Below are 25,137 nucleotides of genomic sequence, written 5' to 3' on the forward strand. Positions count from 1 at the left end.
GGGTAGTTGGGCTTTTTAAAGACRCACAGGCCATCTTATTATTTTACCCTTGTTTGGCAGCTGGGAAGGCAGCAGGAAGAAGCATGTAGGTTGGGGAAAAAAAGTTCTTTTTATAAAATCATAATCCTATGAAAAATGTAATTTAACTTATTGATAGTAAAGTGCAATGAGTGTTCCCCTGGGCTTATCTTCAGCTGTATTTGTCAGTGGGCAGAGCCCCCCTGGCTTCTAGGTTCCTGCACTTCTCATGAGCATTTAGGCTTTCTGCAGACCGACTGCCAGTCTCATATGGGCCGCCAGTGGCCAAGGAAACACAGCTTAACGAACAGGGGTCTAAACCACAGAGGGAGAACAGGTCACTTTGCCAAGGAGCTTAGGTTGTAAGTGGCCCAAATAGCTCAGGGACACACACGGGGATGTGGATTTATTTGAAGGTGGTGTGTTTACAAGATACAGAAACAGCTGTGACTCTTAGTAATATCCTATTACTGCTAAGCAGAGTGCTTTGAGGAAATTGCTTAGCTCTTTTTTATTCACTCCAAAATTAAAACACTTCAGCTCTTTAAAAGCTTCATGTTCTCCAACTTCTTTAATTTGGCTGACATTTGGACTTCGACTTTCAGCCAGAGCTTGTACTGGAGCACCTCTGCTTGTTACCCAAGGTGTCTGACTGCCCTTCGGCTTGTATCAGCTTTCAGAAATTTCTGACCTGGTGACTCAGGGTTTGAACAGGTAACCTAGAAGAGACAGGTGCTGTGCCCTAAAACCCGCTCTGGTCTCTGCCAAGTTTTGCTTTTCTCGCCAAGGAGACAATCCCATGTGATGCCAAATATCTCTGCAAGCAGTGAAACACCCTCTACGGAGGGCGTGCAGCTTTGTGCGGGAACCTCTTGGAATTTATTATGGCAGCTTCTTAAACTAATTACTGCCAGCTTCCAGAAAGCCAAAGAAGTTTTGACACTGAAATGCTGCAGTCTGTGATGTGCAGTTATCCACAGCTCCTGCTGGCAAGGAGAGGAGTCTCAAGACCTTTGCACCTCTCAGAAGTGAGCTCATGCACAGAGCCGCCCTGCTGACTCTGTTTTCCTTCCCGTTTCCTATCTAGATTCTTCTGCTCGAAGCCGCAGAGCGAAGCCCGCCTTTAGAAAACAACCTGCCGATGGCTGGGACCACGGCCCCGTGGTATGACGATTTGCTGCCAGATGCCTTTCCTCTGCTAAACCCTGGGACTGTCTTGAGGAAAACGGTGGGATCYGTCGGTAAGCGTAACCTCCTCCTCTTCACCCAGCCTCTGTTCCTGATTCCTGTAGGGTAGCTAAAAAAGAGGCCAAGTCGACCCGATGTAGTACTGAACCTGCACAGGAGAGTGGTCTGCAGGAATCGCTGGCAGCTCTTTCTGCCTATCCTGTAAAGGAGAAGAGGGTTAAGATTTTCAGACGGGCGATTGCTCTCTTTTGTAGGTGTATGGACAGTTACTCCCAGGTGTTTGAGCCAGCAGGGAGCTGYGGGCAGAAGCTGCAGTGCTCGGGCCTCGGGCACCTCCGTGCCGAGCGCAGACCGGCAGCCTTGCTGGCATCAACAGCTCCCTGGCCACCACGGCTCGCTTTGTGCCCTTGGCAGGGAAACCGTAGCTTTGGCCCGGCTGCAGATGTTCACAGTGATGTGGGAGCGCGCTCAGCATGAAAACCAGCCTGCAGAGAGGCATTTTGAGAACTTTCAGTCTCTGTTTTAGGGGCAGAACCGGCACTATTTAGCTTTACAGACTGGATTCCTCCAAACCAGGGACTACTCAATCTCAGGTTTTAACGTCACCTTGTGTCCCTCCCTCTCTGCCCAGCTGTGAATGTGACGGTGATCACGCGCCAACACACATGCAGATTCATGGACAAAGAGGGAATTTAATGCTCACTGATCCCACCTCAAACCATCAGTTTAGCCACAGGGAGCTGAACATGATTTCCTTATGACCTCTTCCTGCAGCTCTTGCAGCGGGGAGGATTACCCCTTCGGGAGGAGAGCAGCCTTCTGCTTTTCCCTTCAGGTCTCTACCCCTTCCTCTAGTTCAGCCAGCACAAAGCAGCCATGTCTCARGAAGCGAGCAGCTCAGCTTCAAACATTACATGTTAAGCTCCATTTTGCCAACCTTAACGGTCTGTCACTAACCTCTATTTCTATTGGCACAAGAATGCACTAAGAGCTGAATTCTGGTCTCAGGAAAGCGAAATTTCTATTACCCGTGGTAGGACCAGTGCGCCTGCCTCTGTCTTTCAGTGTACGTGTCCGAAGACTGTGGATTTTCAGGCACAGACAGATTGAGACATTCCTGAAGAAACTCCAGAGCACCAGGGCAATTGCAGAAAGGCAATTAATATTCACCTACTGAGCGTCGAATATCACGTTTCCCTGGCAGGAAGCAGAGGGAGAAAACAGAAGCTTGGGGTAGGGGTAACACTTTGGTTTGTAAGGAGGAACATTTTGCCCATTAATAGCAGCATCAGTTGTGCTATGCATTGTATTTTTTAAATTTACCATAAACACAATGGGCTGTTTTATGATCCCTCTTGTGGCATGAAAAAAAAATACACTTATGAGAAATCTCCCTCTGAGCCTACTTGGCTAGACAGATTACCACGCATTGAATTTCCTTGACCTTAGCATTCTCGTTTCAAGATCTCTACTCTCTGCTTCCAAAGCCCTGTCTGTCGGTTGCTTTGCCTGCTCCCAGGGAAGTTTTTATCCTCTATAGGGTCTGTTTTTTTTGTTTTTTTTTTGTTTTTTTTTGGTCAGAGGAGTTTATTATGGCTGCCCTTCATGACTGCAGTAGACTTGGAGCAACCAACATAGACCAGATGTCATCCATGTTTATAATTTGACAGGATGCCACAACATGGAGGGAGGTTCACTAACAATATGTTCTGCAAAGTATTTTCAGAACCAGAATGATGGCTGCCAGGAACTGAATTTAAGCAGTTTCCCCCGGTGTCCATTATATGCTCATTCCGCCTTCTCCATGTCATTTATTTTTTGCTGTTGCAGTGTCTCTGCACCTGCACTTCATTGTACTAAAGTCAATCCAGCAAAAGTACTSACAACTCTGTCCCTTCCACTTAGAAGTCTTCTCCTCCCTGAGGCTCCCTCCACATGATAGTCTGTTAGTGCTCAGCAATGAACAAGGAATTGCCCCTCTCCCGGACAGTGCGATGAAGCAGAATTGTTTTCCTGTAGAGGTTGCCTCAGACTGACTCTGTGATCCTGTATCAGCACCCTCAATCCTGCGGTAAATCCAAGAGGTAGCTAGAGGCCACTTCCAAAAAACAYGTGCCAGGTGTAGTCCTTGCTTGTTGTTACCATTTGTTGTTCCAGCCTTGGTTTATTTAACTAGTACGGAACAGCAACTGCAGCATAATAACTGAGCGTCAGGTGAGACTGGGCCATTTTAGATCAGGACAGCATCTTTCAGCAATTGGAAGTCATCAGTTAAGTTGTTTATTGGCATGCGATCTCCCCCCACTGCTGTCACCCCATGCTCTCCAAAATCCAGCTCTTGCTTTGCTCGGAGCTGTGCGGATATTGAGTCCCCATTGGGCTTCCTTCCCTCCCCATGTCAGTTTGTATTTACAGTTCAAAGCTAGCCAAAAAATGCACTGTGGATATTGCTGAAATGTAGAGAATTTCAGGCAGTTGGTCTAGGATGGCAGGGGACTGCCCCGTTTGCATGATTTCAACACTGCGCTTTAATTTGTTGCACAAAACTGGCCCAGGTTCACTTACAGGGGTGGCAGACCTTGGGAGATCTTTCAACAAATGTAGTCTTAGATTAGGACAGATTCAAAACTGAGGTTTTYTGTGTGATTTGGGGTTGTGGAAAGCTATGCCTATGTCCCTCCCGTTCCCTTAACCAGAGATTTTTATGAAATATTGCCTGTCTCGTCCTACTTTTGCTTTTTCAGCCAAAGCAAATCCAAATCCCAGCTTGCGCASCACTGAGCTTCCAAAACTGATGGACTGAGGGCAGGATGTTGGTGCCTGACACCACAAGGTCGATGGGCACCCGATGCTTTGAGTGGCGGGCGGGCTTCCGAATGGCTGGATGGCTCCGAGCTGGCTGACGCCTTTCCAGGCTGAGGTCCAGGAAAACTTGCTACTGTTTATTAGGGTAGCTATTTCTTCAGTGACTGACAGGGCTGAGAATAGACAATCGTTTAAAAGCAATCAGAGCTGTTGAGACAGCTGCACTTCTGGCCTTTCTGATCAGCGTGTTAATCAACAGGATACGTTTTACTGAGCATTAAGAAAATATATATGCTCTGTCTGAGCCAGTTGGCAGCAAGAAACCTAATTTTTCATCTCTCTCTCTCTCTCTCTCTCTCTTTTTTTTTAAAACCCTGACCCTCTTAATTAGAGCCTAAAGGACGCAGAGGTGCAGAGGAACAGCTAATACCACAGGGTAAGTGAATATAACCTACTATTTTCCTCTTTTAACGTTGCTGTACTCAGTCCTGTGCATGGTCTTGCCCAAAAAGCAGAAGGCTGCTGTGGTCAGGAGTCCTCAGCAATCTAGAGCCTCACAGCGACATGGCGGCTGGGTTTCTTCTGGGTTTTATTTGTTCATGGGCTGCTCTGGCTAGCGAGGCTAAACACCAGCTTTATTATCTCGGAGACATTCAGTTCCCCCAGCACGACGGGTTGAAAGCGCTGGCAAAGGGCAGGTAGTGAGATTGAGCGGGGTGTGCGCCGCGCGGCGGGGCGAACACCGCTCTTATCCCCCTGGTATTGCCTGCCAGGGGCGTGGGGAGCCGCCAGTGATGTTCAGGGCATCACCTTGCTAAGCTTCATTCGAATACAGACTAACACACTGCACTCAAAATGGAAAAGATCTCAGGGAAGGAAAGAGGAATGTTGCAGGTTAATGACAAGGCCGGAAAAAAAATCCAGGGCTCTGCAGGCCTGTTTTGGTCTCCAGCAGTAGGATATCCACAATCTACCTTTTTTAATTTTTCCTATAGCTTTTTCTTTCACGTTTTTGGAGAAGGGCTTTCCATGGGCTTGGATCTCTGAAAGCAGTGTCACTGCAGCAGTGCTGATTTATGCCAGCTAAAGATTTGGCCTATTCATTTTCCTCCCCCCTTTCCCCTGAATCCTTCCCTCTTTCTTTTCCCTTTTGCACTTTTCTCTTTTGTGCTGGTAACACCATTTGTCACCAGTATGAGCATTTGCCTGACACATTACTCAGTGCTGCATCTTCTAGTCTTTCCGTTAGTGCTTTCCACCTTCGGGGAAGTAAGTGCCAGCTTCTTTAAAGCTCCACTGCAGCAGTGTGATTGAGGATGCTAGCAGAAAATGATTGCTCTTGCTCTGCAGAAGTTTGCAGGATTGAGTTATAAAGGTTGAACTGGATGATTGAGGCTGATTTATACAAGTGGGGAAATGCTTTGACCCATGCTCAGCAGCACAGTGTGTGGTGCTTGCAAAACAGACAGCGTTTCTGCTGTTCTTCCCTCTCTCCTGGAAAGGATTTGCTGCGAGAAAACTCCAGGGGTGTTGTGGGTTGTTTGGTAGGGGGGAAGAAGCTGTTTGCGATGCTCTGAACAAATGGTGGTGGTCTCCTCAACGGGCTCCTGCTCGCCCGCCTGAGCAGGACAGACACAGCCTGTGTCGAGTGAGCTCTTAGCCCAGATCCACTAAAGGAGCCCCTGTGCTCATAGAGAAGTGTGCAGTTTACCTCCTGTGGGTGAACAAATTGCTGCAAATGAAAACCTTACCTTAACTCAGTGTTCAATATTCAAATTAAACCACACCTTTATTGATAGAATTAAAGAAAGGTACTGATGGAATTAAACAAAGATGCATGCGCACACATAACCCCCCTGCACACATGTACATGAAGCCTTTGAAATGTCCTTTTTTCAGTCTTCTCATGGATTAGAGATGGACACTGCTCATTTTTGTAAGAAAAAAGAATTTGGATATATCTCCAGAATGATCAAAAAAAGGAAGCAAAGGGGAATCTTTCAGGAGGTGAAGGGGGGGACGACTAATATTTTGGAATTACTGCTTTTCTCTGAGAAGTGCAGAGAATTTGGGTGAATGCCTAGGGGACTCGGTTCTGTGCCCCAGGCAGGCTGTCCCCCACGTAGGGTGCAAACTAGATCCAAATGTGGGAGCTGCAAATCCTTGAGCTTTGATTTTTGTTATATATCTTTGCAGGCCTACCAGGACAGGTGGGGCCTCCAGGCCCGGTTGGACCAACTGGTCTCCCAGGACCGCCAGGGCCAAAAGGCGAGAAGGGTCAGCCTGGTGAGAGGGGCCCAGCAGGGCCACCAGGTAAGTCCTGGAGGAGTCCCTTGGCCAGCACAATAGCAATCTTTTCACTTTGGGCAAATTCTCAGTGCAAATGGATCATAAAAGGCCTGGACACACAAGAAGTTGAACATCTTCAGTTCATATTGAATCTGTTGCTGCCAGTCCCCTGGGTGCTGAAATCAGCCAGCGGCTCTCCAAGATGAGCAGTCAGCTGCCCTAGCAATGATATTCCCTGGGACTTCCCGTGGAGCTGGGGTGAGCTTATCCCAGAAAGCAGCAGAGCAGGATCATGTTTCCCCATCCCCTTCCGGAGCTGTGAAAACCAGTCTTTGATCTGTCAGCCTTCAGAAAAGAGCATTCCTGTTTAACCCTCTCACTGCTATGCCTGCTTTAACTCCCCTTCTTCCCACCTGGGGAAGGAAGGGTTGCTGTTTGTGTCAAACTGTCAGATGGTAGGATGTCAAACAGATGATGCTATTGTAAAGTAAGGTGAAAAGGTTATGAGACTATTCTTTCAGAGTATACCTGTTCTGGAGCTAGGAGACTTCCTCCATCCCTAAAATATTCCTGAATCTTTCGATGGAGACAGTGCTACGCAATAGCTGCCAGACCTCAGCCTCTGTGCTCTCTATGTGTTTACAAGGCTGAGCTCAGGAAAAATTGAAACTTGGAGCATGCCTTAAATACAAGAGCAGTCTTAAACACTTCTTGGCATTTTCTGGCAACCTGACAATGGCTGAAGTCTGGCCAGGGATGTGTCTGCCTTTTGGTTTCTTAGGATGAATTGAGAGCCTTCCACCTCCAAAGGAAACAGAACTGATCAGCGCCTGGACTGAGTGGGTTTCTGCTGCTCTTTCTGTGCTTTCCCAGCTGCAGGGTGACATACAGGTGTAAGTGGAAGGGAAGAGAAGGATCTGCTCTTGATTTCGAGCCCTGCAGCCTTTAGTTTCTTCTACAGCCTCAGGAAAGGAGGTTGATTTTACTCTGAGAAAATCAAGCTGACCTTTGAGCCAAGTGAAGCCATCTGCTTTGCAGAGGAAGAACCTAAGGGGAAATAGGAACAGCTTCCCAATTTTCCATATTTAGTTGGACCCAAACTCCATAATTCCAGTTCAGGACAAAAATCCTCTGTTCTTAGTAGGGCAAGCATGTTGTGGCTGTGGTATTCTGAGACCACACTGGAAACAGCTGAGAGGCTTCTTAGGCTTAACAGAAACAATTCTGAGCCCAAATTGCCTTTCCACTCTCTCGTTTCTCTCTGCATGTTTTCCATTGCCACCACATCTATCAATGCTGGCTAAATTTTCAGCTTTTCTCTTCTGTCCTAGAGGACGCATCCCTATTTTAGACTCTCTTCATTTCAAGAGCTGATGGGTTTCTCTCTGGCTTTTTGCATGGTGACATCCTTTAGCACATCCACAAACATACTAAGAGATCCTCTCCTGCTTCTGCACAGGACTGCTGGGACCTCAAGGACCAAGAGGACTTCCAGGAGAAAATGGGATCCCGGGTCCCCCAGGTCCTCCAGGGCCACCGGCCACCCCAAGCCTCCCCCTTACCTTCCAACAAGGGGTTCTCTACTCACTCCAGCCTACGGCTGAAAAAGAAAGTAAGTTTCCTCCTCTGTTCCTTTTTTTTTTCTAGTACATCAGCAGAATKGGCAGTCACATTTTTTGTGCAGATGAATAAGCATCAGTAGGGAATAGTGTTTGAGGGGGGATTTATGTTCCCTGTACCTGATTTTCTGGGCTCAACATACATTTGAGGAGGTGATATGGCCTCCTGTAGGCTTGCTTCTTGCAGAACAAGGTAGCTGCTGTGAGGAGGATCCCTAATGAAGTGTTAGGGCTCCAACAGTGTCATCTGTGAGACATGGGTAGGGATATATAACATGTATGACTGGTTAGATCCTGGTGCAATGAAACTGCACTGCTGTGAGACCTCCTGGGGCTGCTGGTGCAATGTTACAGCAGTCAGGGTTACCCAGAAATGAATGAGTACCACAGGCTTGCTACACTGAGGTTATATAACATAACACAAGCATCTGTTAAATGCAGCTCCTTTACTGCCCCCACAGACACATCTCCCTGCCTGTATTTTTGAAATAGCAACATTCTCCAGCATCCATGGACCCCAAACCGAGGCAGTGATTTATCCCTTCTTTACAGCCAGAGGGACAAGATTTTTTTGATCCTGTGGTGATTAAAAGATCTATTTACTTGATCTGTGTTGTGCAGGGCAAGAAAAGGCTGTCTAGGAAAGGCACATCGTGCGCTCTTGTCTGAGCGCTCTCAGAATTGGGCTTGATCTGATTTCTTCCGGTGCAGTCTTCCGGTGCTAGTGTCTAATAACAGCACAGCGCAGCTCAGCGCGTATCTCCCCCTTGGCTTGCAAAGCTCAGGAGCCTCAGCTCTGCTTAGTCTCCACTCTCCCTTCCCCCAGACTTCAGCTGTGCCTTCTCCCAGCTGCTCTGCTCACCTCCAACTTCAAAGCTCACTTATATTAATTACAACCAAGGATTAGTAAATCTCCCTGTGTCTGACAGTTTTCTAGAGCTTTCCTTTCTTTCCACCCACTCTCCTCTCCAGACTTCTTTTCCTGAAAGTGAGCGGATGTATTTTTAATTTGGGAGAATTTTAACAGCTCTGTTCTGTATTCAATTATTTAGAGCATATGGGCAGGATTAAATTAATTGTGGTTCAATACCYAAGTTCTTAACAAAATGTAGACTGAGCTGCTGCCCTCCGGAGCCTTATAAGCAGGTGGTTTTCCATTACAGTCATCTCACTGCTTCACAGGATCATGCCAAATAGTGCCTGTATTGGGTGATACCGCTCTTCATGCAGCGTTTTATTCCAAAGGATACTCAGGGATGGTTTTGATAATGACACTGCCCCCTCCTTCCAACCACCCCTTCAATTAAGCTTTCTTGTAAGGTAGTGGAGAAATTAAGTGCATAAATGGCATTGCACAGCCTTTCTAGCTGATGCACAAGAAGGGTAAATTCTTGTCCCAGAAATGGGAAGTGGATAAATGAAGTTTGTCTGTATTAACTTTGCCACCAGTGGGCAGCAACAGGCTTGCACATAAATGTGTTTGACCCTGGGCAAATGGTGGCTGTTACAGCCCTTGGACAGATCTGTCGTTTTTCTCCATATCTAAGATGGATTTCTTGGTATGCAGAGAGAGTAGCCAGGACCCTGTCTCAGCAGTGTGTGTGCTGCTGAGGCTTGATTTATCTACTCTTGGAACAACTAGAAAGCTCATATAGTCCAGAGGTTTCAAAATTAAGGCCTAATCCTGTGTGGAATTAAAATATTGCTGCTACAGAGTCTGGCTGTGACTGTTTGAGCGCTTAAGCTCTCTCCTGGATTTATAATCAGGGTCGTTGAAGAAGCAGAAAGGCTCTACACTCCCTGGTGGTTTATACTGCAGAGGACTGATTAAACAAATCTGAGTGTTACTTTTGAATGATACACACGAAGTGGTACTTGGACACAGCAGACAGCACAGGATCTTTCCCTTTGTGCACCTGCTGTGACCTCTGCCAGCGACTGACAGCTTTATCCTAAACCTCACATCAGAGAAATTGAGAAATCTTTCTCTTTTTCATCTCCAGTTCATACTTTCTGGAGTCCCCCCTGCCCTCTCCTRTAGGATTTTACCTGAGAAGCTTGAGACTTTGAAGCTGATGCTTGCATCAGGGCAATCTGCTGAGTGGCATAGATAGGACCTGTTCATCCCGTTTCTGCGAATCAAGCCAGGCCTTACAAGGCAGGGTCTTCAGTAATCCACGGAGGTGGCACGTAGGCATGTACAGCAAAGACTGCATTAATCAAGTGAAGCAGCCTGGCTTTATTGGTGTACATATCCTAGGATCTGGGCCGAAACTATGACAATTTCTCTCTTTTTCAAAATTTTTCTTAACATGAGGTCTCACTGCTGGTATAAGTTATCTACGTGTTCATGATAGAATTAGTGCAATATCAAGACCATATTCGTGTAAAACTTACCATTTTTGTCTTTGTGGTAGCTGATTTTGCCTACCAAAGGCTGGTGGAAAGCTGATCCTTAACAACCAATAAAACTTAGCCTTGTAAATCCCAGATAGGTTTTTATTTATTTATTTATTTTAATGGAGCACATCTGAAAACTATAAACATAAGATTCCAGCTGCTGACAGCAGAGGGAAGCATATTCCTGGTAATGGCATATGCACCCACAGAGATGTAAGAAAGCTGTATCAGATTATTATTAGTACAGTATTTGGTTCCGCCTGAACATGGTTAATGCATGTGCCTTTATTAATCGCAACAAGTTCCTGTTGGCAATGTTTATCAGCAGACAGAAGCCAAAAATGGGGAGACAACTATTTTCTCACAGTTTTACTATGCTGCGGTAARGAAATTGGTCCCAGTTGTCTCTCTCCAGATCAGGTAGCAGAAAGAAATTAAGACAGGATTACTTCATTTCCATCCTGTCTCAACAAATCAAGCCTATAATGGGGGAATTTATCCCTTAGTTAGAAACATTAGACATAGGCCAGAAACTAAACTGCCCTATCCTGCTGCTGTGGCTGCAAGGATCATTCACTTTCTCTACTGCTTAAAAAATAAGTGGATCAGGTATGTGGTCTTAAGTCCTCTTTCAGCTCAGTTCTACTTCTCCTGTTAAAGCTAAGAAACATTTTAGGGGGAAAAGGAGGAAAGAACAGAACTTACAGTCAATTGAGGGTTCTGCTTTCTTACATTTCAGAGATAAGAGTTTGCAAATGACATAATGATTAGTCTGCTTAGTCTACTGAAAGAGCATTTCATTTAGAAAACCATACCGATTGCCCTCCAAGCTGCTAGCACCTATATGCCTTGGAGACACCTTGCTGTTCYGGCTGGGCAGGTCTCCGTGCCTCCCTCAGCACAGTTCTGCGCTGTTCCAGGTTTGCACGTTGTGGGAAGCTTGTGCCTCTCCCAGAGTGCACAGCAGGTCGGCCTGATCRAGCTATTCCTTTTGGCTTGGCTAGGAGTTTGAAAGCTCCTGGAACAAATCATGTATCGAGGTCTTTTCAAATGGGACAAACAGTTGTCTGTATTTTGTTTTGGTATAAGCAGCAGCACTGATCCAAAATCCAGCCCTTGAGCCCAGCAGAGGCTGGCTTAGCGCAAGAGACAGCTGAGAAGGAAACATTCCTCCTACCGTTTGCTACTGAACGATGCTGGAGCTATTTGTGACTGCTATGACAGTGTCCAGCTCCGGCCCCAGAGTCTCCTCCTGTTTATAAGGAGCAGGAAAGACTGGAGGTTTGAGTTCTACTTGCTGCTTTATAGGAATATGGAAGAAGCCCTTACGAAAGTGAGAGTTCTGTTTTAATACACTTTTATCYGGCTCTATTCTTAGTATGTTGTGTTCAAAGCCTCCCGGAAAGAAACCTTGGCCTCCATGAGTTTCGCATGGCCAGGCAGTTGCAGAAGGAACAACTCCGAATCTACAAATACATACTCCTGTGCTGCAGAGACCAGATGAGGAGCCACAGAGCTCTAAGGCTGTTCAGCAGAGCTCTTTTTTTGTGTCACCAGTTATGGAAACACCTTTCCTAAATAACTGTGAGTCAAATTGACCTAAAGTCAGGATGGGTGAACTTCTGGGGAGTAACTTTGTCACCATAATAATGTTTAACTAGAAAATTCTGTAACCCCAATCTTTATCCCTGGCTTGCCTCCAGCCAGGATTAAATCCTGATAGTTTGCAACCCTCCTTCCCCCTCCCACTGGATGTTCATTTGATTTTGTTGGCCATGTGATCTTTAAAARCAAAAGGCTCTGCAACTGTTAATGCCTTCACTACTGTTCGATGCTCATTTCCTGATTTCATCTCAGCCCTGATGGATTTTGACGTGGTCAAATAAAACTCAAATTAATTGGATTACACACTTCACTTGGGTACCTTTCCTTCTGAACATGAAAATAGTCTCAGTTGTTTTGTTTCAGGGCTCTGAAGAAGGGAAAATGGATGGAGCTGGAAACAATAGTCAAAGAAATACCTGTTTGCATTCAGGCTTTAGGCACAGCATTTGGTTCTCAGGGGGATCTGGGCTAGATCTCACATTGTTCTACTGCCAGGAAGGCATTGCAGAGATATATTGTCATCCCTGGCAGTTAAAGAGATTTCACAGTTTTCCCTAGGAGCTGCTTTCAAATACCCAGCTTGAAAGTCTTCTCTATCACTGCCAATGCTCCTAAAGTTGAAAAGGCTTCATAATACATCTGCTAACATTTCTGGAGACTTCACAGTGTACCCTTTGGGCAGGACTGTGCCCCTGCAGAGTATGCTAACACCCTTCTGATCTTCCTGGTATCACTTGATATTTGCATCARTGTAGCAATGAGCCATATGAAGCCTTTTACATCTGCAAAGGATGCCATGAATTTTAGTGTAATGAGTTAGAGGGATGGGTGGAGAAGAAAACATTAATAAATTCGAGATCATGGACAGGAAAAGATCCACGTTCTTCCTGCATGGCTCCAGCTGTGAAAAATGCGGACACATCAGAGGGTTTACCATCCCAATGACCAGGAGCCAACACTTTCATCCAGGTCAGCAGATGAACTATGCTGTTGGTCCTATAGCACTGGTCAGGAGAGTGGGTTGTGGATCTTAGTAGCACCAGGACATGGCAATTCCCTTCCTTACTTTGTGACCGTGGGGCCCTGCTGAGTTGTGGAATTTTTGCACCTTGGTTTTCACAACTGTAAAATAGTGTCCTAGGAGTCTCAAGTGAAAGATGCTGCCACCCACAGACTACTAGTACGCTACARTGTAGATCTCTAGGGAACAGGATTGTTGATTCTTGGTTTTGGAATTGCAATGAATATGCAGTTGTTTTCTTTTTTAAAAAGTAGGTCTATTTTTTTTCTATTTAATTACCGCCTGAAGTGGCAAGCCACTTCATGATGAGGAAAGGATAGACAGCTACAGGCTGATGATATTTATCCCTGACARGAATGGACCGAGGAAGATGTGCAACAGCACAAAATTCCTCCAATTCCTGCTGAGGGCTTTCCTCTCCCTGCTCCATTCCCATCTCCATCTGTTCCCCAGAGCACACTGGACCTGCCCAAACTGGCCATTTGAAGTCTTAAAATAATTCTGAAAGGCAGAATGGGTATATGGAGGGAGCAGAGCACACCCTCTCCGCTGGGCTCTCCTGTATCCTCAGATGTCAGGATGTCCCCACCGTCGCTGATGGCAGCGTGAGCTTGCTGGGTTGGTAGGTGTGTGCTAGGCTGCCAGAATCGCTCAGCAGTTCATTGGTGGCAGATACAAGGGAGCTCCAGATGCCCGTGTGACTGGTCAGGGAGCCAGAAGCCAAATGCATCTTGGAGATGGCAAATTTCAGGTGAGTTATTGCTGTGCAAGGCAGAGCTACTCTGAATCTGCTTTGGAGTTCAAAGGTAGGGTTATATGACTATGGAGGGGCACCAATTTTGGATGGAAAGGACARCTCTTTTGGGGTTAAGCAGGAAGTGCATCTGAAGGTATCCACAGCTCTGCAGGTCCAGGGGACACAGCTCATACCCTTAGAGAGCACAGGGCAGTTGCTCTTAACAGCCCCAATTTTGCATCCTGAAGTACTACCTGCTCTTGGCCAGCAAGAGGCACCAGAGGGTTTTGGAGCGACATCCTGCCTGCTGGGACTGTGCGGCTGGACACTCATTGCCCTGCTCTTTAATGCAGATGGAGAACCTCAGCTGGCTTCTACCGTTATAGACACCATCATGGCTGGCTTGCCGGGACCCCGCGGAGCCCCCGGCCCGATCGGGCCGCCAGGTAATAAACTCAGCTGATATAAACTGAATAAAYCAGGTAATAAATTCAACAAGTTTTTGAGGGGGAGCAGGAATGGTCTCGYGGGGTTCACTCCTGCAGGATGCCTGCAGGGGAAAGCAAGTGGCCCTCACTGGAAGGGCAGTAGAATCATTGGTCCTGGACTGGGGAAGGGTAGGGCAGAATTAATTAGTTTTCRTATCTGTTGGTAATGGCAGATTCTATCTATCTCAAATATTCCTTGCCACTTTGGCAAGGAAGAGGGRTATCTATTGACACATCTTGAGAAGAGATCAACCAGAGGACGTCTTTAAGAATGGTCCATCCAGTGGATTTCTTTGTGATGGCAGAGTGGTTCTCCCTGCTAGTACAAACCCCATCCCTTGATGGTAGCGCTGCACTGAGCAGAATCTGGCCAGCTGTTCTCCATGACATTTATGCAAACTTTGCAGGCTTTGGAGCTATTTTGAGCTACTCCAGATTTGCACCAGTGTAACTGAGATGAGAATCTGGGGCGAGAATTCTGCAGCAAGTCTTTTGTTTTTCAATGCTGATGAGTGGCTTAAATGATAATATTCATGCAAACATCAGCACTTCMCTGTGCGAAGTGCATTTAGCAATGAACTCCCATCAGTTGCAGAAGAGGCTTTTCCTTTTGTTATAAGGGCCTTTCATTTATCCTTCATTTCGTTTTTTCTTTGACTTACACGTTTGCATGGTGCATTAMTGATTGTGGCTGATTCAGCTGTACTTTATGTGCATAATGTCCACATTGTTTCATCTCAAGGGTTGCGGCAACTGTGGCARAGAGGAGTATTAATAAGTTTGGGCTAAGCAAATATCCTGTCTCCCATTTGCAGGTATAATTTAACAGCTACTGTTCGATATAATTATATTCTTCCAAGGGGAATGAAGCTGTTAAGTGACTGTATGAAGCAAGTTGACCTGTTCAGGCAATATTTAACTTTTCCCAGAAGCACCCTTCTCTGTGGTACAGCCTTAAAAAGAACTTCTTGCTGCTGGAGTGAGCATGCAAAGATCAAGAGAGTGCTGTGCCRCGGTCAGCCTCTCGTTCACCCGTGTCCAAACCCTGTCTCCTGAATGTTCATCATCCACTTTCTGGGAATGCTGGAGAAACAGACCCTAGCTGACTTGGGGAGTTTGCTTTCCACCTGTGGGACTCCTCCTGTTTTAGAAACAGCAACTACAATATCTTCCTCTGATGTAGCTGTGTCATGGGTCTAGTTTAAAATTTCTGAAAAGCTGTCACTTTAAAGGAAATGGAAATGTAGCATGTTGCTGACATCCTTCCTGCCTATGTTCCCCTCCTCTTTTCTTTCCAGAGCCCTAAGGTCTTCCCTAGGGCATAGGAATCTATTATATCAGGATGTGGGTATCCAGGATTCCAGTGTGATGAAAGTGCTTGTGCTGTAGTCCTGTGATCGATCAATGGCTCTTGTCCATTGAGAGACTAAGCAGAATAATGGAAGGAAGTGCATATGGTTGGAATTAAAAGTCCTTCCTTCTAAATCTCCTTAAAATTGCCTCAAATGATGATTCTCACCAGGGCCGCCAGGTGCATCAGGACCCAAAGGGCCACCAGGACCTATTGGAGCCCCTGGATTGCAAGTAAGACATTTTAGTGCTTTTGGGATGGAGTGGGGTAGAGTCAGAGGTTAGATGTGAAGCATCTTCTCATTACAGAAAGAGGGATGATGMTGTATGTCTTAGAACTGACGTTTTGTCCCTTGTGAAATTTAATACCTGTTTTTCATCCTGAATTGGCATAGGAGTTGGAATAATTTGACTTTCCAGATTTGTCCCTTGATCATAACAGCACATTTTACTGTGTGTGCATCAAAATGCTTCACCACAGTCTGAGTTGATGCAAAACATCTTGTGTGAGTGCGCTCAGCAGTGGAGAGCCTCTCACCCTGGGGCTACAGGGCCCTGTGCTATGTCAAACCCTAATTTTTCAGAGGCTTCCTGGCCAGTCTGAATCTCCCATAGGATGTCCCAAAGACCTTGTACAATCACGGGACAGATGGCTTTTACGAACAGTTGAAGGAATAAACTGATACAATATTCAGGAAAGAAAACAAGCAAACGAAAATATAGTAACTTGGGCTATGCCAGCACAATCACAGAAAAATACTGTTATTTCCTATGGAAGAACAAAAAGAACAACACTGCACCCATGTGAATATGCTGTAGTTGAGCCTGATTTTCAGAAATAGCACTTTCTGATAAAAATGTTGCAGATTTCCATCAGTCCTACTGATGACTTATCAGTACCAAAATTGTGCATGGGGGAATAATCATGGATTGTGATGAACTTGCTCGAAAACATTTTGGATAGGAGAAGGGCAAAGTACTCATGTGGATGGAAAAAAAAATGGTTAAATGCAAAAAAATGAAGTCATGAATAGGGAACTGTCAAACTGCTCAAAATGGTGGTTAGCTGATACAAGGGGACTCCAGTTTGGGGGAGAATGTTACTTAAGGTGGGGGTCAGCTGTTAACACCAAATATTTCAAAAGTATGTGAGCTGACTAAAGGCATAAAAGTGACTGGAGAGAGAGGTAATTTAGCTGAGGAATGTCCCTTCAATCCTAATATGAAGAGATTTGCGGTTGCTAGAAATCAGAGAAATGAGATTTTATGATGTATTTATTAATCACTTGGAAGAAGCAATGGACAGCATGTTAGTGAAATTTTGCCAGTGTAGCAGAATAGTTTCAATTAGTGAATGCTCTGGAGGACTGTGAGAAACTCCAGATAGATATGAACACAGTGGGAAATTTGGCAGCAAAATGACAGATGTACTTTAACGTGATTAAACATAAGGTAATTCACATGGGCAAAATCAAAAGTTGTGTAGCAGAATCTGTTTTTTTCACATGCAACGCACACAGTAATTTTTTCATTTTTTTTCTGACAGATGTATTGAATTCAGTGTTCTTGAACGTTCATGTGTACACAAGCACTGAAAGTCCCTATTGAGACTGGCAAGTGCAAAAGGCGCCTCCGGACACTTGGGTTTTACTCAGGCTGCATGTTTGACTTAGGGCCAAGCCTCATTTGTCCCCCAGCTTGTTCTCCATCCATAGATAACCTTCAAAAGCCAATTGAGCTTCTGAATCCCCTGTGTGGGGAGACGTGGCTAAGCAGCAACTTATGTTGAGCATTGCTGCCTCCTAACTCCTTTAATCCTGTAAAAAAATAATGCCTGGTCTTCTTGGACCACTTAACCAGCTGCCGAGAGGCTTTGCCCTTTGCAGGGATGCCTAGGAAGACCATTTCTCTGGATGCTGAGAGGAGGTACTTTCTGGGGGCTGTTATTACACAACCTTAAATCACCAGTGGTTTGGATTGGAGCAGTAGTCTCGCTTGCTAGTGCCCAAGGTGGTGTGTGAGTCACTTAAGATGGAAAAAAGCATCTTGCATATGGTTATGGGGAGCTGAGGAGCTGACATGGGGAGTATAAACAAACAATATTGTTCTCTTCCTGTCTGGCTTACAACTGAGGCTTCACTGGGTGAGTAATTTAAGAGTTTGGATTGATTTCTGCAAAGCAGTTCAATTAGTAGAAGTCTGGAGAAAATGCCCTTCTTATCCTTTGGTGACTGCCTTATAGATTTATTCAGCCCAAGGAGCAAAATTATTAGTAAAGATTGAGCTTAATTTGAAAACTGTTTATTAGGGTGAGTAAATCACTTCAAAATAATTTCCGCTGCGCAGTCCAATTAATTTGCAGGTATGTATGCTTACTCCTGCCACCCACTGAGACTATTACGAACAGGGGGAAAGTAGTGGGAGGGGTTTAGGCTAGCCATATTATCTGTTTATATTTTTTTTCAGGATAACTGAGAACAAGCACTATCTTGTCATACYGATCCATTGCCAAACGTTATGTCTGTGACATACAGTGCATTAAAAGACCTGAGGAGAGTAATCTGCAGGAGCTATAGGCCTCTKCATGGTTTCAGGAAATCTTCAAGATGAGCTTCCAGTGGCTTCTTGCACCAACAAATTCATAAGTTGGATCCACTGCTTTAACACACTAGACTAAACATACTATTTTGCTCTACACTCATTTATAAGCACTAAGCAGATACACACAGGACTTACTAAGACAGAACACACATAAGGTGCATGTTTACRATTAAGTTGCAGAACCACCACCTTCACCACTGTGAGCAGGTCCATGTGTTATGTTTTACTCTCCTTTTAATTAACTATGCAGGCAGACTTAATGGCAAAAGAAAATCCAGTCCAGTCACTTAATGCATAAATGAAGTTTTCAGAAACTGAGGATCACTGGGAAATGTATTACCTTCACCTACACGAAGGATGCACAGTGGGAATTAACTCCTTCTTTTTTGCATCTCTTCYAGGGTTTACCAGGCTCTCCAGGACAACCCGGGCCAAAAGGTTCCAAAGGAGACCGAGGAGAGAGAGTAAGATTTTACTGTACATAGATTCCCAGCAAGTTCAGGGTCAAAGCCTCAGAAACAGTATAGAACGTAGGTCCTTTCAAGTACAGAGGGACTGCAGCCCTCATCAGTGTTAAATGCATAGAGTTCCTAGGTTTTCTGCAAGAATCAAGATGAGGGGTTACTGTACAGATAAAGGGTTGCATTGATTGCACAGTCTGGCGTTCCCGAAAGATAATCAGGTAGCAAATGCATAGCATATAATGGCTGTGGAGACCAACTTTCCTCAGCCAACCAAAGCTCTTTAGCATGAAATACTTTATGTGGTATAATTGACTTCTTTCTTCTGTGGAAGTAGAAGATAGCTGCTCAGACTTTTACTGAGCCAAAGCCATTCCTTGGGTCAAACAATGTTCTCATTATGTTCATAAAATGTTTTATATCTCAATCCTTGATGGGCTATGTCCAGTTACTGTTACTGGGGCTGTTTGAACGTTATTTCCAAACTGGTTGAGTTTAAAATAAATACCAGAGAAAAATGTGACGAGGATATCTTTGTCAGACTCCCTGTCCAGAATTCAAGTACTAGCCATGATTAAGGGGGGCATTTGCACCTTCAGCTGATTCTACTAAGTTTATTTTCCAAAAACATGTCACAACACCAGACCATGGTCTTTGAAATTTCTTCTGAGATACACTAAAAAATCGAAAGCTTTTTAGATATTAACATATGGATGGGGAGTGGACAGTCAACCAGATCTGCAGAATGTAGAAACTGGCACTGATGGAGGGTGGACCATTGCTAAGGCCCCGGTATGGAGCAGATTCAAAGAATGAAAGAAAGGTGAGGGGGAAAAATGGTAAGTTGTTCCTCTAAAATGACATGTGTCTGCAGCAGTGGCTGCACAGATAGAGCCTTGTTCTACAGAGGTAGGAAACAAATTTCTTTTTCTTCCAAGTGACACTTTTACCTACACATAGATGGAGGTGAGCATGGAAGTCAAAACCTTCAAATGGAKGGCTGTAGACAACTTGCTTTCCCCATATGATAGTATCTCTTCTCCTTCATTTCTGCTCACTGTTCCAATCTAAAAGACAGAAGGATGTTTTGGAGAGCTATGAAAGGCTAATGCAAATTGGCTAACTCCAGATGAATTTGATGACTTTCTTGCTTAATGAGAATGCTTACTGACGGGCTTAATCTGCATTCCTCTGTCCAGAGTGTGTGCAAGGCCACAACTCAGAGTGGCTTGTTTCATTCCTCCCCCCCAAGTGTATCTTACCTCAAGGAGCATGAGATAGCTGAGGATGGAGCATGTATGCTTTTAAAAAGTTCACACAGGAGATGTATTTTATTTAAGGATCTCTGCAGAAACTCACAYTGTTCTGGGTGTCTAGTTCCCATTTTAACACAAGAAATCACTTGCAACCCCCTGAAAGAGAGACCCCATTTTAAGTAACTGTTAGGATTTTTTAAATAAGAATTTCCTACTGTAAATCAGCCACTTGGAGCGTTTACTGACTTTACTAATAGATTAGATTCTAAGGCAATTCTGGGACTAAAATTTAAGGGTCTGATGAAAGTTAAAACCTTAGCTAGCCCAAGTTAACCAGCACTGCTCATCACTATTAAACATTAATTTATAATTTTATTTTTTTTAAAAAAAGAAAGCATGGTATATGTCAAAGTGTCAAGTTTCCATCCAGGAAACTGATAAGAGCTCTTTCTCGATGATTCATGTAGCATCGTGATTTAATTTGTGGTTTGCCATATTGCTAAGAATATTACTACATTTCTTTTGAAACAAATGCATTGTTGCGCTGTGCCTGTTCAGTGGAATTTTTGACTGGACGAGGTGTAAATGAATCCTTTAGACTCTGGTTTCATTCACTGCTTGTAGATATTCAGAATTGCACCTTGTCTAGGTTCAGAATAAATGGGATTTTTGAATATCAGAATGTCTTGCTAAATAGCAAAAAATAAATTGTATTTTCTGGTCCTTCCTCTGTTAGTTTGGAAAGTGAAGCTGATAGCTTTTCTGGCAGAATTTCTGTAGGATGTTTTGTGTGTTTTTGAGAATAACCTCTTTTGTGAGTGTGGATTTGAATGCTGGTCTTAACAACTACATGCTGCAATTTTCGGTTTGGTGGATACAAATTAGGGCTAGCTGTATGCAGAACAGAGGAACTGCAGCTGGTGCAGCAAAAAACCTGAGGTTTTACAATATCTATTGAGGTATGAGAAAATGTTATTATACCTTCTGCCTGCTTAATCTCATAGAAAATAGATGTAGAGGAGTCCTGAGGCAGTCAGAGTCCATCCCCCCGGTGGCACATCTGTGCATGTGCCTTTCACGGTCAACATCTGCTCATCTTATTCTTAAGCATTTCCAGTGAGGGATACTCCAACCATCTCCAGGCAATCTACAGAGGTACGGTGAGGGAGGGACTGGGATAAAAGATATTTCTATCATCCAATCCAAATATCCTGTGATCTCCTTTAAGCTGATAACATCTTTTCCCATTCCCAATGGACAGAGAGAGCAACCGATTTATGTGTTCAGAGCATGTTGTTATATCTCCTCGCCCTGATGTGCTGCTTGCCAGTGTTTTTTCACAGGCCTTGTTCCCTCCAATGCAGAAGCCGGGTATTTCTCCCTTTGAAGACAGGAGGAGGACCTGACAAATCTGCCCTGTTTCTAATGCTCTTCATGTCAGTGCAGGGCAGTGCCTAGTGCTGGCTAGCTACTCACTCAGCATTGCACCAATCTTTGAAGTCATGTTTTTGTAGATGCCCAGGGCTTGGGGTATTTTTATACAAAGCAGCAGGTTGGGTGGACACAGTAACAAAGTAGCTTTCTTTCTGACAAATACTGCAAAAAAGCTGCTGCCAGTTGGATAACTTTTTTTGGAACGAAAGGATAGTTGTTTTTTTCTGGGTATGTCTAGGGAAGAAGGGCTGGGTTAAATATGTGACTATTTTGTCAACAGATTTCTAAAGATGCTTTTAAATTTTGCCTCCTTTCCCCCAGTTCTTGCTGTCTATGAAATAATTCAGAAGTGTCCTTCAGGTTAGGCGTTCTGCCCTGGCCCCAGGGTGCTCCGTGGCGGGGAATAAAAGCTGAGGAGGAAAACGGGGAGAAAGATGCTCACTCTGATGGCGTTTCATTCCATCTCAAACCAACACATACCATTTCAGAATGTTTCTGTTTAAAAATAACAAAAAAAGAGCACCAAGAACAATGTGAAAATTAACATGGCAGGAAAAAACAACCAACCCACCAAAACACTGTGCACAGGTTTTGATCAGTAGCTGTTGGGTTTAACGCAGGGGTGTGTGTTGCAAGCAGGAGGCAGATTAAATCAGTTCTCAGCGGGTGTCCGGAGCTCTGTTTGCTGTCTGGGGCAGCAGCCTGCCCATTTCACTGGAGAGAAGAATGTTGTATCTTTGTAMGAAACAAATCTCCAGCCAAATTCCTTCCTGGTACGATGTAACTGAATGCTTTAAAGTTCAAAAAATTGCAAATCGTCTTACTGAGAGGGTACTGAGCTGAGTATTTCTGTATCTAACCAAACTTCTCCAAAGTGTGATAGGATTTGGAGCTGATGCTTGACAGAAACCATGACCCCTTTTTTGCTGTCTCTAAGTGATAATGTCAAGGGAAAGAAATGTCTTCATATTATCCCAAGTGTAAGGTTTTTCATTAAGCCATCTTAATTCCACTAGTAAAATTACATTATGTTCTTGTCAAATGGAAAAATATCTCCTAATGACACTTACTTTATTTCCAACAGGGGCAAGCAGGTCTGACTGGAGAGAGGGGCATTAAGGGATTTCCTGTAAGTGATGTACTTGAGGGTGTGTGCAAGACTCAGATGGTTTTGGTGCTTGCCTGGCATGTCTGGCATCTTAAATACCACATGGCTGGAGTGCAGCTGGTTAATCTAGCCCTCTCAGATACAACACTTAAGTCAACTGTCTCCAGCTTTGTGATTTGTTCAGGCAAAAACCTCACCTTAATGTGTTCCTTGGCAAATGAGAGAGTCTTCCTGCATATTTAGTGTAGCGTTGAAATGCAGAGTTGACAGGTCAGGGCCCTAGCAGGCTTTCAGTTTCTTTTTAGCTGTGTCCACCACAAGCTTGGGTGGTGCAAAAGTGGAAGCTGACACCATAGTGCTCTGCCAGCTGCAGCTCTTCCTACCAGAGCTAGAAGTCAGTGTGGTAAATACAGCACAGAGGATGAACTAGATGGATTCTCACTGATTTCCTCAGGTGTGGAGGATGTTAGCTCTAAGCTGTGTTGATAGAGTTTTCATTGCAACAGCATGGAGGAAATCCTGACTGTAGAGTGTGAAATGAGATGATGTCTCTGCTCTAAGAGCCTGCAGGCTTACCAGGCTGGTTTCTGCTCATGGCGTTTTTGTCAATGGGGCAGCCAGTGGCATACAGTGCACTGGAGGAAAGGAATGGTGACAAAGTCCAAGTGAGGGGTCAGAGGTGGAGAGCAGTAATTAGGAAGGAGTCATGCTAACAGAGAAGTGCTTCTCTAGCAGATATCCTTTAGCCTAACCTTTGTAGATAGAAGCCCCTTTCCTCCTACCCTCCCCAGCGAGATTCCTGGCACCACCAGAGCACAAAGGTGGACATTATTGAGCAACCCAAAGTACAACGGCTGTTCTGAGCACCACCTTGCACCTTGGTCTGTAAAGCTGTGCTGCTAATCTCTTAAGAACAGCTTTTCTCCAAATGATTTCTAGGCAAGAGCTGAACAGATACACATAGGAGTTGGCTTCACTGACACATATAGCTAGGGTGAAAACAAAATGGTAGAGATGAATGTTGTGTGAAGGTGAACAAGTTGATTTTATTGGACTGAAGCATTCAGAGGAGTCCTAGATCCTCTAGAAGAACGTCTTCCTTAATTCCACATCATTATTTCTTAAAACTCCCACAACCTCTTCTTGATTCCTTCCTCCCACTCCCGCCTTGCTTTCCAAACATCTCTGGGATGTCCAGCAAGTTTAAGGAGCTGAGGCATTTCCAGTCTACTTTGTTCAGCAATTTATTAGGCCTTTCCCTTGTCTTATGTTTAGCTTGTGGTTTATTCTTTCCATGTCATCTGTTCTTTGGGAAACGCATGCACTTCCTGGCTAGGGAGAACAGGGGCGTATCAGACCAACATTCACAGAACATAGGGATCTTTGTTCAAGAAAAGCTTAATGAGCATCTTCTGAGGCAGAAAGTGATGTGACTAATTACCGAAAGCAGAAAGGAGGATTTTATGTTCTAAATAAAAAATGAACGTTCATGTTTGGGAGAAGGAAGCACTGCTTTTATTCCAGTATTTTAACTTAGAGGTGCTCACTGAGAGCTTCATGAGATGTGCGTAGTTTTGGTTGAGGGGTCAGGCTATGGTAGCCATCCTCTCTTTCATTACAATATGAACATCCTACAGCTCTGGCCACCCCAGACAAGTTCACCAATGTTATAAATGATGATGGGGCTCCCAGGGAGCTGGCAGGACCCTGAAGAGAGCTCACTACCTCACCTTGGCTCTTGGTCTGAAGTGCCAGACAGTTTGTTTTCTGCTGATGAAGTTCTTTTGCCTTTAATAAATTTGTCTGGAGGGAGGAAGGGAATATGAGTGATCTAGCACAGGATAGCTGTTCCTTGGTCACATGAAAACAAATTTCTCTTTCTTGTTTTAGGGTGAACCAGGCAAGAAGGGTGAGGAAGGTGATAAAGGTGCTGATGTAAGCATGTATTTCTTCTCTTTTACTTTTTTGTCTCTTTATTCTCTCTAGGACCATATTCTCCTTTCCAGGTTGGTTTGGGGAGGCATGGGTCCTGTTCAGAGTTAGAAGGGCAGATGAAGAGATGGTGTGAACTTTGAGTGTGAACCTATTACAGGCTACAAATCTAGGTCTCTGCAATCTGCTTGAGCATATTGTCTGCTGAACATCGCCTTAGTCCTCAAGGGTTATTTCTCCACACAAAAGTGCTACAAGGCATGAGAATTTCTCCCCCATTTTACTGCTAAGGAACAGATGCACAGAAGAAATCAGTTGTCTGTGCAGAAAACTGGAGTTCTCAGGTCTCTGCTCTCCCACCCTAACATCTTTCCAACATCAATSTGTCCTACAAGTCCCATATCTAGGGTAATGGTGGCAACAGCCTGAGTGCATGTAAAAGCGTATGGACGCACTTCAGACAGCATATCATAGAGCTGGGACTGGAGGCACTGTGAGAAACAGCAGCTCCACATGAATTACCTAGACCCGTAAGGTGAAATGCTGACCAGCAACACCTAGTCTCAAAGACTGTGTTTAYTGAGTTTCTACCGCCAGGCTGAACCACCAAAATTCAGTAAGGGAAGATTTCACTCCCTGTAGTATAACGTGGCTCCTGTCCATACTTCCTGGCTTTCCAAAGGTATATTCCAGCCTACATCTTGCTTACTTGTTCTTACTTCCACTTGTTTTGTATCCCGTCAGTATGGGTTTGCATGTCACTGTTACAGATAGAGTTTGGCAAGCATCGTCTTGTTGCTGCATTATAAAACTATTTCCCAGTATA

The 25,137-nt window shown here is 44.6% G+C and overlaps 1 protein-coding gene across 4 annotated transcripts in view; it reads left to right on the plus strand.

Annotated features, from left to right (window-relative positions):
• COL26A1 (collagen type XXVI alpha 1 chain) overlaps positions 1-25,137 on the plus strand; it is a 178,712-nt gene that overhangs the window by 145,841 nt on the left and 7,734 nt on the right. For 3 of the 4 annotated variants that reach the window (XM_085315201.1, XM_085315218.1, XM_085315209.1), the window contains exons 5-13: positions 1,106-1,259; positions 4,403-4,447; positions 6,208-6,324; positions 7,760-7,912; positions 14,035-14,127; positions 15,692-15,753; positions 18,522-18,584; positions 22,356-22,400; positions 24,270-24,314. In XM_085315201.1, the coding sequence (XP_085171327.1) occupies positions 1,106-1,259; positions 4,403-4,447; positions 6,208-6,324; positions 7,760-7,912; positions 14,035-14,127; positions 15,692-15,753; positions 18,522-18,584; positions 22,356-22,400; positions 24,270-24,314 (777 nt within the window). The remainder of the gene's footprint in view (positions 1-1,105; positions 1,260-4,402; positions 4,448-6,207; positions 6,325-7,759; positions 7,913-14,034; positions 14,128-15,691; positions 15,754-18,521; positions 18,585-22,355; positions 22,401-24,269; positions 24,315-25,137) is intronic. The other variant, XM_085315224.1, reaches the window with a different exon arrangement.

Source organism: Rhea americana, unplaced genomic scaffold (assembly GCF_003343005.1).
Source record: "Rhea americana isolate MKP2758 unplaced genomic scaffold, rheAme1 scaffold_111, whole genome shotgun sequence".
Lineage (NCBI taxonomy): Eukaryota > Metazoa > Chordata > Aves > Rheiformes > Rheidae > Rhea > Rhea americana.